The sequence below is a fragment of the Zosterops lateralis genome, assembly GCF_965231275.1.
Source record: "Zosterops lateralis genome assembly, chromosome: 2".
NCBI classification, from domain to species: Eukaryota; Metazoa; Chordata; class Aves; order Passeriformes; family Zosteropidae; genus Zosterops; species Zosterops lateralis.
In genome coordinates, this window is record NC_139763.1 from 76,754,625 (window position 1) to 76,767,113 (window position 12,489).

The 12,489-nt window shown below is 41.9% G+C and overlaps 1 protein-coding gene across 1 annotated transcript; it reads right to left on the bottom strand.

The window, feature by feature from the left end:
- Positions 1-654: 654 nt before the first annotated feature.
- On the bottom strand, positions 655-10,521 carry BIRC2 (baculoviral IAP repeat containing 2). Its single transcript, XM_083884653.1, has 9 exons — positions 10,405-10,521; positions 7,045-9,148; positions 6,835-6,934; positions 5,545-5,623; positions 4,941-4,989; positions 3,750-3,992; positions 2,425-2,679; positions 2,230-2,271; positions 655-1,421 (listed from the first exon to the last, which is right to left on the bottom strand). Exons 2-9 carry the CDS (start codon positions 7,916-7,918, stop codon positions 1,228-1,230), a joined length of 1,836 nt encoding a protein of 611 aa, XP_083740779.1. The 5' UTR covers positions 7,919-9,148; positions 10,405-10,521; the 3' UTR covers positions 655-1,227.
- Positions 10,522-12,489: the final 1,968 nt, after the last annotated feature.

Here is a 12,489-nt window from a genome sequence, read left to right on the forward strand (position 1 = left end):
TGGCTTTAAATGAGTCAGACAGACTCCACCACTGCAGGACCTGATACCATTAACCTGGCAGTATTTTTCCAGTGACTGACATGAAATCCTTGCAAACTACCTATGAACACCTCTCTTTGTAGGTACCCACCATGCCAGTCTAGGGCTACAAAGCTGAAAAGGGTAATGAGTCAACCAGTGAGGGAACAGGAGCTCCCAAAGTATCAGCTTACAAAATAAAATCCAAAATTTCAGAGGTGCCTGGGACATCCTATTATTTAACTACACAATCCCTATAAAGTTCCAAACACAGAAAAGTAGCTTTTACAATCCCTAGCACAGATTGTATAGCTACCCTCTGTCTCATCTTTAAGGTCCTGAGGACCAGGATTTCCATCATTTGAAAAATCAATTCAGAAGGAAGTATTGGATGCTGTTGGGGTTTTGGGGAACTACCCAAAAAAACTGTTGGGGTTGTTTGTTTTTAAATAAAGAGGAAATCACCAAATAGCAAAGAAGCTCATTTCCCTGTTCAAAAACTAAGGAAAGACAAATAGAATGAAGTTTTATTGTACTTTTGCAGGCAAGCAACCCCAAACTGTTGTCAGGAAAAGACATCATTCTAATCACTGAAGTCTACAGAGAAAAGTCAATAATGCCAACAGAGTAGCCAAGTCCAAGTTTGAGAAGTAGAAATATTTTAATTCAGTCTTCATAAAAACTATTAGCAATATATATTACACAAGTATCAAGAAATCAAAAAACTTTAAAAGTTCTGCTGTTCCTGCAACAGTTAGCTTTTTTTCTCCTTAAGTCAAGAAGAAAGCCATAACAGAAGTAGCTGAAGTTAATTAACATTAACTATTAATAACAGCAATCTTAGTATATTTCCTCATTTCCACATGGAGGAAACTCATGAGAAGGGTTATGCCAAGCTCCATTTTAGGAACTTAACCAAAAACTTTGAATAAAAGTGACACCAGTGAACCTACTTTCCCTACTCAGAAAGGAACACCACAGAAACCTCACTCTTATATTGAGTTAGTTTTATGAACAGAAAATCTTTGGCACCAAAGGCCTTCTCTACATAATCACACATCATAATGAGGATACACTTTTCTATCACAAAACTTAGGTAGTTGATTAATCCTCCTCTGTACCACAATTTTCCATTCTTAAGATACTGCTGTCTTAAGCTTCAGCAGCTGGAGAATGGCAGGAACAAAGACATTCTGCAAATTTCCCTCCTCACGAAAGAAATGTCCGGACTGTACCCTTGATTGTCCCCCTGCAAATAGGGCATTTCCTAAGGGATGGTGCACATTCTTTGCACACCACTAAGTGACCACATGGAATAAAAACAATGGAAACTTCTTTGTCCATGCAAACTTTACATGTTCTTTCCTCTTGCAATCTTCTTAATTGTTCTTCCATAGGTAAACCTGGAAAAAAAGAGTTAACTTTTTGTCAGCCTGAATATATGTGAATATATCAAAATATATTTATTTAGAGTGCCCCTTTTCACCTTTTATTCCCCTACCTGTATTGACTAAATATAGATGGCAGTGAACATTTTTCAGAGCTCAGAAAGAAGCATGCAAGGAACTAGTCTGTACTTTCCAGTTCTGTGAGATGGGACAGCCCAGGGGCTGGAGTCCAACCAGTGTTTACATTTTAGCAAATGCTGTACTTTTCTTGGTTGGATATCAGAACACAAACACAGTCTGACTGGTGGAAGTGAGCTATACTGCTTGTATACTTTTCTGCAGTCTATTAACAGATTAAACTGCAAGACCAGAGCAAACACAATCTCATGTCTGAGAAGTTTTTATCTACACAGCTGTTGGTCAAGCTAGATCTCAGGACACCTATAACCCACTCTGGAAAAGCAGAGATGATAACTGTTCTGAAATGCTAACCAACTATTCCTTCTCTAGTCTTTGCCAAATGCCTGAATGCTTGTATCAGGATCAAGTCCAGCATGTGCTGCTTAAATTCTTGAGCTCCAGAAAGCTCTACATCCTGTGATGTGCAAAAGCATGAGCAAGGTGCAGATACTGCTTAGAGCTGGTAAGACTTACTTGCAAATATGCACATGCACTTAACTTTTGGTTAACTTTCTCAGTCTGTATTACTAAAGCAGAATCAGAGAGGGTAAAGCACCAAACCTATTTCTTAACCAAAGAAATTTTTATGTTAGCTGTTTGTTCTACAATAGTATTTAAGATAAGAAGGTAGAATTCAAGGTACCTGAAACATCTTCTGTGGGAACATACTTGATGGTCTTCTCCACTAGAATAAAAGAAAAAAAAGCCTTATCATTTAACTAATCTATGTTCAAACAGTATCTGTTTGTTTCTTCTTCTTTAGACTGCTGTGAGAGCACTGCTTAGACTTCTATAAAAGGATATCCTTTAAAAACTAAAGGAAACCAAAGAGACATACCAAATAAATCATTGTAGAGCACAGGATCACAATCTCGTAGACAGTTCCTGAAGATACTGGCTGCTTCATTTCCTTTCACTAAAATTGTATCTATCAGTTCCCTTGCCTGCAATGGTATCTGAGTCTTCTGTTTAATAACATCATGCTCAAGTTCTGTTATCACTTTAGCTGATAGTAAACTCCCAAGGATTGGGAGTACACATGTCAAACGTTGGAATAAAGCCATTCGATTCTTCTGGATCAAGTACAAATCATCTGGAATGTAAGGGGGAATTAGACAAGAGAGTTAGGAATACATTACTCCAAGTTGCACTTCTGTTTAACAATAACTGATACATTCTGTAAACTACTTGCAATGTTTTCTTATTAGACATCATTAATAAAACCCTCAGCAAGCTTTAGTGGTCTACACGTAATGAACAGACTTAAGGAAACCACATAAAAGCAGCTTCTGAGCCAAAGCCTGTTCACCAAGGCAACTTCCTGCTCCCATCTATAGGTTAAAATGATCTTCTCTGATGAGAGGATCTTGTGTTAACTCCATATTAGCAAGACTTACACTCTCTGTATGACTGCAAACAAAAAACCAACACCAACACTAGCTCATTGACATGCCAGAGGTTAACTTTTGTCAGTGCTAGGCTGTAGATAAAAGAAACCTCTTCTAAGAGGTGTCCAACACAATTACATACAAGAAAACCAGAAGTACAGCACAACCAGATTCTGGAGACTATTTTAATACTCTACCACAAACAAGAACCAAAAAATTTCCAGTAGGATTAAATGCTGAATCCATCTATAATTTTTTGACAGAAATGCAACTAGGAAAGAAGCATCCTTTATTCCATTTATAATTGAGAAGTTTCATTATGCTTCATAGACTCAAAATCAAAAGGATCTCTACAGGCTTCAAAACTTACAGAATCTGAATTTGTAGAAGTTTATGGCCCCCTCTACGAGGTGGATATGGTGGTTTACTGATTCAAGCAGCTTAAAGAGCAGCCAAATTTGGATAAATACTAGTAGAGTGTACCAAGTGTTTCATTAACAGCAGTATAAAGGCACACAAATTAAAAAAAAAAAAAAAAGGCTCTGGAAAGAAGAGATGATTCTGAATCCTTGGCCTCTGCTATGGACCATTCTCCTAAATGGGAATGAAACAATTCTCAGACTGCTGGTTCCACACAGATATCCCAACAATGCTTTTAGAGAAGCTGATCCTAACAACAATTAAACTAAATCACTTAGTGCATAAAAACAAATATAAAAACCATACATATTACTACCTGCTTCAGATTTCACTTTTACTTATGCCTGATGCCTACCTGATGCCACTTCTTCCAACTGCTTTTCTTTCTCTTCTTCAATCTTCTCATCTTCAGCCGTGAGCAGATCAGACACAAGATCATTAACAGTCTTGTAGTTTTCTCCAGTGGCCAAGATTTTACTTTGCACTGTTTGCTTTATTAGCCTTCTGCTGAATCCCATCTCCAAGGCAGCTTTAACCACAGGCGTGTTCATCATGATTGCATCTTCTGAACGGCTCTCTCCAGGTCCAAAACGAATAACTAATCAAAAAAGGAGATCTTCATGTATAATATAAAGAATAAAACACTCATACAGCCCCAGAAGTCAGACATTATCTACACACATGAATAGTAAGCAGCAAAAAGTTTCAACTGTTTAAAGAGTATTTTTTGTAAAGTAGTTTTAAAAATGGAAGCCAGTCACTCAGTCATGGATTGGATCCAAGGTAAACATCAATCCATGTCAGGCCTTTGCTAAAACCTAGGTTAATCCAGAGAAACCACTGAGAATTCCATTGTGTCCTACCAGCTTTTTTTATACTTAGTTATTTCTAACTTCAGCCTTGAAAAATGGCCTGGGGGTGTGCCAGGGGTGGGGGAGGGAAGTCAGAGTTTATAGTACAAACAATTGCTTTATTCCAGCACTTGATCAGTAATTTGCATTTAATTTAGTAAACACCAGACACATGGGATTCTGACTCATTGTCCTCAGTCAGCAGGGACTAGGACAGCAAGAACTCCCAGAGGGTGAGTGGTTTTTTCCACCATAACTAGTGTCCAGCTTAGAAAGACTTCACTGTACCAGCTTGTCCTACCTTCTTTCTTAACTGCTGCTGCTCAGCTCAGAGCATTTACCTTGTTATGTGCCTAGAGATGGAATTGCACAACTGCCTAGTCATGACACCCTCTAGCAACTGTCCCACCAAGCTCAATGCTTGCTTTGCTTAACCCAACCCTGAAACAAAAAACCCAGCAATCAAGTGTGCACACCCAAAAGTTTGACATGAGCTGCTAGCATGAAAATAAAGAAAATTTTAAAAAAAAATCTCTTAGAGGTGTTTCCTTGGAGTTTGTCAACACAACATCAAAATTATTACACTTTTAGGAAACAAATCTAAGAATTGACTATACAAAGCCAACTTGGATATTCACAATCATTAAGTTTGCAAAATGCTGAGGAAGTTTAAAAACATGCTTTAATATACATACTTGGAGGATCAAGGTTTTCATCTACAGGTGGATCGGAGGTTGACAAGAGCTGTAGAACACAGAGAACTATGTTAGTATTGAAGTATTACACTTCCCTCTATGTGCCTAACATACTGTCACCAATCCTGTTAAGCTTTCTACCCATTAAATATTTCACCTGCAGTTACACAAGTCTGCAAATTTGTGTGAGTGTATAATCACACAAAACTGGTGCTGACCACTTCCACAAAGAGAAGTCTGGTTACTCTTGCTCTAAGAATTACAAATAGAAATAATTCACGTTGTCTATGACTGATTTCTGAAATAATAATTACTGATCTGCACTATTCAGTGTAGGATCAGAATTTCCCTCTGCTAACATAAAGGAGCTCACTGCTTCATAGGACTCTCCATAAGTAATCTGTAGAGGTTAAACTCTGCTAGTCCAAGACTAGCAGTGGTTCAGCACTAGTTTATTTTATGTGCTCATGAAGAGCATTTATGATGTTAGAAACCCAGAAGAAACATACACAGAAATGAGGCAGAAGAAAGGACCAAACTCAAAAAAAGAACACAGCACTGTTCAACAAGGGAAAACCAAAGTCACAGGACAGTAAAAGTTTACCTGTTCAAGGAGATGTGGGAATCTGGCCTGAATCTGACTTACAAACTCTCTTCCTTTTACACGAAGCAGATACTCACACCTGAAACATTGACAAAAGTGTATCAAATCATACTTTTTACTTGCCAAAGGAAAAAACATAAAAGAACAAACAAGTTTAAACCCAGTGTAAGTTAAATACACTGAATAGAGAGAGAGGAAAAAATAGAGAATAGGAAAGAACAGAGAGAGAAAGAATGCTCTTAATTGGAAGCTCGGGGCAGCCTAGTGTCTGGTGACACTTAGATAAAGCTTTTCCATGACACCCAGCTCTCAGTAGGCTTATCAATATAAATGCAGCAGCTTTACATTCTGCTACCACTTGTAATCAAAATGGCACATCATGAGAGATTATCAGAATCACCACAAAGTGCAGTGATAAACTGTTTCTATCTTGCATCTCATCATTCTTATCTCCTACTGAAATCGTTCAAAAGAAAGAATTTAACAAAATATAACACCATTACAGGTTTATCTCTTATGTACATTTCCTGACAAGCTTAACACAGTAAGAAACAACAGTGACATTTAACCCTACAGGCATCACATAGTCCAGCAGTAGCTGATAAATTGCCTATGAAAACCCAGCTGGAGATCTACAATGAGAAGTATTATTATTATTAGCTTTCCTGAAATCAAGTGCAGCTATTTCTGTAATGGAGGTGGTGATTTCCACGGGCATAGCTAGCAATTAGGTGTGAAATTGCCATTTAATTATAGGTGACATTGAAAAGTTATTTCTGTCCTTTTTCCAGTAGAGACATACTAAAGAGCCACTGAAACCTTCACAAGCTCTTCCACATGTAAGAAACTAAACTGCACAAGCAAAAAAATTGGTTCAAGAGCATTCAGCATAGACACAAAACCAGAAGCATTGACTTAAACATTCCTTCTACTTCATTTCTCAGCCTTTGGTCCCCTTGATCAGCTTCCTGACTGCTTCTCTTACTCATACTTATGAGAAAAGTATGCTCATTAACAATGCAGTCTCACTTGCTGTTAATGATCTGGGGATGCACACAGCTTTTCATAATGAAAGGGAAAGCATTATATGCCATGGTTAATGAAGAAATGTTTTAATTACATCCACCTACGCACTTCAGAGCCTTTAGACATATATGCAATACATCCAAATGAAAGAGTGAATCTGTACATCAAATAAAGTTAAGCAAAACTATTAAGTGCAGTACATATCTGCCAAAATTAGAACATATAGGAATATGAATAAACTATGATAAAGATTTTGCAAGTTACCTTGGAAACCACTTTGCATGCTCAATCCATGGATCATCTCCAGATTCCCAGCACCTTAAACCACCATCACAGCAAAAACACTTCACATCATCATTGCGACCTTAAAAAAGAAAAAAAGACAAAATATCTAGCAAACATCTACACAACTTACTTGAAAGTAAGTGTTGACACAGCAGTATGAATAAAACTGGAAAAGTCTGGGTTTCTTACCTACATAGTAAAAGCCAGCATCTGCAAGCTGTTCAGGCTGAACTGGAATTCTGGTTGGCCAATTAATGAATGTTTTAACACGTGCTTCATGAGTTTGCATGCTCACATTTGAAACATTGAAACTCTGCTGGTCTTGGATAAGGTTTTCCGCGAAAGGGCAGTTGGGGTAGTGTCTCCGATGCTCTGACACAGCATTATCTTTTGGTTCCCAATTACACAGCTGACCACCACAGGTAAAACAAGCAACTTTGTCTGCTGTCCCCAGGTAATAAAGTCCAGCCTTTGCCAGATCAGTGGGTGAGAGAAACGTCAGTGGCCACGAGTGAAAGGTGCGTAGCCTCGCATCTTCTGTCCTCATAGAAGGATTGTGAAGCTTAGAACTCAAGAATGGAAGGTCTTCAGCTGCCCTAGTAGTTACAGGGTCTTGAGGAAAGCTGGAAAACGAGCCACTGAAATATCCAACCTGTTCTAAACTTGGAGAAAGTGCCATGGAATGTAGAGACGGTGAGAGACTGTTCGTAACTGAGGGTGAAAAGGCGGAACGAGATGACAGTCCAAGGTTGTTAACTGAGACCATTCTTTGAACAAAACTGCAGCTAGGATACAGCTGCTTATGTTTTTCCATAGCATTATCTCCTGGCTGCCAGTTATCCAACGTTAAGCCACAACTGAAGCACTTAACTTTATCTTGCACACCCGTGTAATAAAACCCAGCCCGGGCAAGGCTCCGCTCCGACACTGGCATGTTCATGGGGAAAGTGGAGAACGTTGACATTCTGTAGAGCTCACAGGACAGGTCATACTTCAGCTCATCACACAGAGCACTCTGCCTCATGATGCTGGCTAAGAAAGGGCTATCTTCCACTATATTCATAATGGACTGGTTTGGGAAAAATGGGACAAGTCTTCCTCTGGGAGGTAGTTGTGTGCATTAAAGGCAATTTGGAACAACCCCTGTACAAAAGCAATAAATACTTTAAAGTGTAAATTCAAATGTGCATATGAATAGAACTGACCTGATGATTTAACAGCCTTTAAACATTTGGGAAGTTCTTGTTCCTCAGTTTATCAACTGCTTTTACCGCAAAAGCTTCTCCATCCCATTTTAACAACTGAAGAAAGCATGTTGAAAAGCAATTTCCATTGACTCATACAAGCATCACATGCTTTACTTGTTCTGTATATCTGGGAGAGGGGAGAGCAGTAACAATTTGTCAGGCTCGTGGAGGTGGGATCAAGAGGAAAAACCTCAAATGGGTTTATCAAAATCCTTTGTCAATAAAGAAACTAAATTGGGAGGCAACTAAAGCAAAATTGTTCTTATCCAGAACATATGTTAAGTGATTTAAGGACAAGATTTCACCCTAGAAAGCTGATAAATATGTAGCTTATACACACAAAGATTTTAGTTTGAACTTGATAAATCCTTCTTTTCAGCCTCCTAGTGAGGTTTTACAAAGGGCACACAAAAAATAGAGACCCTGAACTGATGTTACTATACTGATCTTGTATATTTGCTACTACTGGACTTCAAAAAACAAACAAAACCAAAACACCTCTCAAGTTCTGCATATTGTTGTAACAAATTGTTAAGACTAAACAAGTTAGTTTATACTCCACTTCACATGTATAGAATATTCAGCTATTAGAGAAACAAATCCTATACACTGTCCCAGACAAGGATGAACTCTCTTTATTCACAAACCTGGGACAGCTCCAGGCTTGTCTACAAGTCAGCACCAAATTAACAGAGCACATCAGTTTTAGCCTGGTGCCTTAGTTACAAGAACAGAGTTATCAAATTTAACATAAATTAACTGCCTTGTGTGGAAACATTCTGATGCTTTATACTGTTGAATTAAGTTTTCTCTGTATGCCATGTTTATGGCATACAGAAGCAAACAGAACTCTCAGATTTAAAAAAAAAAAAAAAAAGTATTTGACGCCTTAGTTTCTTTATTTCTGCACAGAACTACCTCCCAGAGGTAAGACTGAAGTCCCTTCTAAGGTGCCTACGCCTCCATATTGGTACTGACTGTCCTCAAGAAGAAATTTTAAGTATCTGTAGTTTCAATTATTCAATTTTTTTGTGACGGAACAAAACCTGTAAGGAAGAAAAAGAGTGTTTTAAAATACACAAGATGAGGAGTATGCAAACAGCAACTAAACAAACTGAAACAGCATAAGCTTTTTTGCTATTATAGAATGTTAAGGGTTGGAAGAAACCTTAAAGATCATCTTGCCATGGGCAGGGACACTTTCCAGCAGACCAGGCTGTTTAGAGCCACATCCACCCTGGCCACAACCTCTCTGGGCAAGCCATTCCAGTGTCTCACCACCCTCGCAGTAAAGAATTCCTTCCTAATTTCTAACATCAATTTCCTCCCTTTCAGCCCATGCCCGTTACTGCTTGTCCTGTCCCTACAGTTCCCGATGAAGAGCCCCTCTCTGGCCTCCCGGCAGACCTCCTCCAGAGAGTGGCAGGTTGCTCTGAGGTGCCCACACAGCCTTCTCTGCTCCAGGCTGAACCAGCCCCAGGCTCCCCTGCTGAATGTCAGATAGAAAGTTCCAGGGAATCAACTTCACATACTGTGATAAGGAGTGGACTTCACACACTTCATTTCCCTGTTACTGACGCATGTGCAAAACCCTTTAACCCACAAGCAGGAATTTTTGGCAAATGGATTAATCTGGCTACTTAATCACAAGCTGTATAACTAAAGGTAAGATCCTGTACCAAAGAAGTTGCATCCATTTAAATCGGTTTAACCTTGCGGATTCCGAAACAGTGAAGACACAGTTTTATAACACTGGCTTAAAGAGTACTAGATTTTCTTGTTCAGGTAAATACAATTATATATGAAGCAAGGAAATCGGCAAAACTGAACTTCCCCAAAAATTTAGCTAAGGCCAAACACATAGTCCAAAGGGGTTTTTTATATATAGCCGCGAATAAGCATAAAATTATACATTTATCAGTCTGGTCTGGAGGATCGGTTTCCAAAAACTTTTTTCCAGGAAAGACTCGGTCACGATGACACAGCAGGGCACAGGCAGCAGGGCACAGACAAACAGCAGGGCACGGACAGACAGCAGGGCACAAAGAGCCCCCTGTGCTGAGGCAGCAGAGCCCCAGCCCCAGCGTGGCCCCAGCCCCGGCAGCGGCTCCGCTGGGCCCCGCTCCCCGCCTCCCCTCCTCCCGCGGGCCCCAGCGCCGGTGGCCACAGCCCAGGCACAGCCCCCTCAGCCCCCGCCGGTGCCGGGCACAGCCAGCAGGCAGCAGCCGCCCCCCGCCCTCTAAGGGCCGCGCCCTCCGGCAGGGCCCCCACCCGGCCCTCCCCGCAGCACCCCCGTACTCACAGCCTCGGAGCGGGCCCCCACGGCGGCCCCAGCAAGGCCCGGCCTATATGCGGAGCCGGGAGGAGCGGGGGAGAGCGGCCCCGCCGGCCCCGCCCCGCCCCGGAAAGCCCGGCTGGGCCCGGCCGCGGCCCCGGCCAGCGCTGGGGCGGCCCCGCCTTCCCCCGGGAGCGGGAGGGGCTCCCCGGCGGACGCTCCGCCCCTCGGGCCGCGGGGGAGGCGGCCCTGCCCTCAGCGGGGACCTTGGGTACTTTCCTGTGCTTGTGTTCCTCGGGCGGGGGAAACCCGACTGTTCTTCCCGGCTGGGGATTTCCAGGGGTGGGGGCGGGGGGCTGGCGAGCAGCCGGGAAGGGGAGCGGCCCGGGGCCTGTGGAGCCCGATCTGGTACCGGGGCCCGGCGGTACCGGCACCGATCACAGGACACGCCCAAACCCCGCGGTTTCCCCCTTTCTCCCTGACACCGGCCTAAACCAGCGCTCGCTAGGCCGCATTGCCTAATATAGGAAATAATATAGGCCGCTGTGCTGCCTGCGAGAGGGGAAACATGACCGGTGAAAGGCTTTGGTCACTTGAAAGCGCTGGGGAAGAACAAGAGGAAGACAAAATAAGACCATAAATTTCCACTGGAGGGGTTTAAGGCGGTATCTCCGCATATCAGAATCTGAAAAACTTCCACAGAACGCTTACCAAATGTTCAAAATGTCCCAGCACGGTCATGGTCTGGCATTTCCTGTGAGCAAACAGCAGATAAGAGATTTTTAAAAGCCCCGTTTTGTGATGACAGGCCGGTGGTAGGGTGTTTACACAACTGAGAACTGAAGAGTAAAAATAAGGAAGTGTAACAGCATTATGACACTAGTGGGTAATTTTCTGTATCAGAGTTCCAGTAAAATGAGTTCGCAAGAGACTCATTCATATATTTTCTAAAATTCTTTCAAATTTCCTGCCATATGCGATGACATCATATATAACACTAGTGTTAAATTTGAACTGCCGTGGCAGCTTCTTCTGTAACACTACTTAACATCATATAATGGTGGACAAACATTTGCTTTGCAGCAGCTGCAGAGAAAAAAGAAAGCTAAAAGCTTCCTTTTAAAGTTTAAAATGTTTGTCAGATCCGTGATACTTTGCTTTAAGGAAGCTGCTGACACGGGGAAGAGAAGGTTCAAAAATGAAGCCAGCTCGTCAAATACCTGATATGAAGAGTGCTGAGGTGTGGCTTTGTTTGACATAAGGAACTGTTCAGTGTCACACAAGGGACTGAGCTCTGTATTTGTGTGCGGCTTTAATTGCAGGTGCTTAGAGATTTATATTGAGTGGTTATCTCCAGTTCAGGAACTTCAAGCAGGACTCCCCAGATGAAGTTACTGATCTATTATAACAGATTTTTGACGTTTTACTGTACATTCTCTCGAAAACCAGTACATTTTCTCAAAACTAGTTCCTCCTTAACTCTGCTCCCTCCCTCCCTTCTGCCACTGCACACCCAGGCACTCTCTGCCCTTGCCCCCTGTACCCTCGGCCTCCTGCTAATCTGGCAATATAAACTGCTATTTCCGCCCCTCCCAGGCCTTCAGGCGAGCAGTTTCAGGTTCTCTCTCTGTGCTTGGCAGCCTCATGTCGCAATGGAGGAAGGGAGGGGGAGAAAATAAAAAGCAGGCTAAAATGTTTGTGACAGGAGAAAAAGAGGTGTAGCTGCCCCAGCCGTCAGGCACTTTCTGCTGGCTTTGCCTCATTCAATACAGTCGCAGCCCCCTATTCCCAGCAATCTCTTCCCTTTTCAGAGAAAGAGGTAAGAGGGAACTTTCCCCACTTAGCTGTAACGATGGATTGTCCTTTACCCAAAGGACATGAAGTAAGAATGTAACTAAAGGGTTCTTCTTAGGACTGAAACCCCCGAGGAACAGTGCATTAGCATTAGCATTCTGTGTCTGGCTTCAGCCTGGGGTCAGGGTAGCTCTCCAGAGGCAGAGTAAGAGGACAGCAGTGGTGCTTAAGCCCTACCAAGCTAAATGCATGCTTTGGCTTTGGTTCTCAGGCTGTGACGTATCACTGCGACTATTCCTTATTCCAGCCCTTTCACCA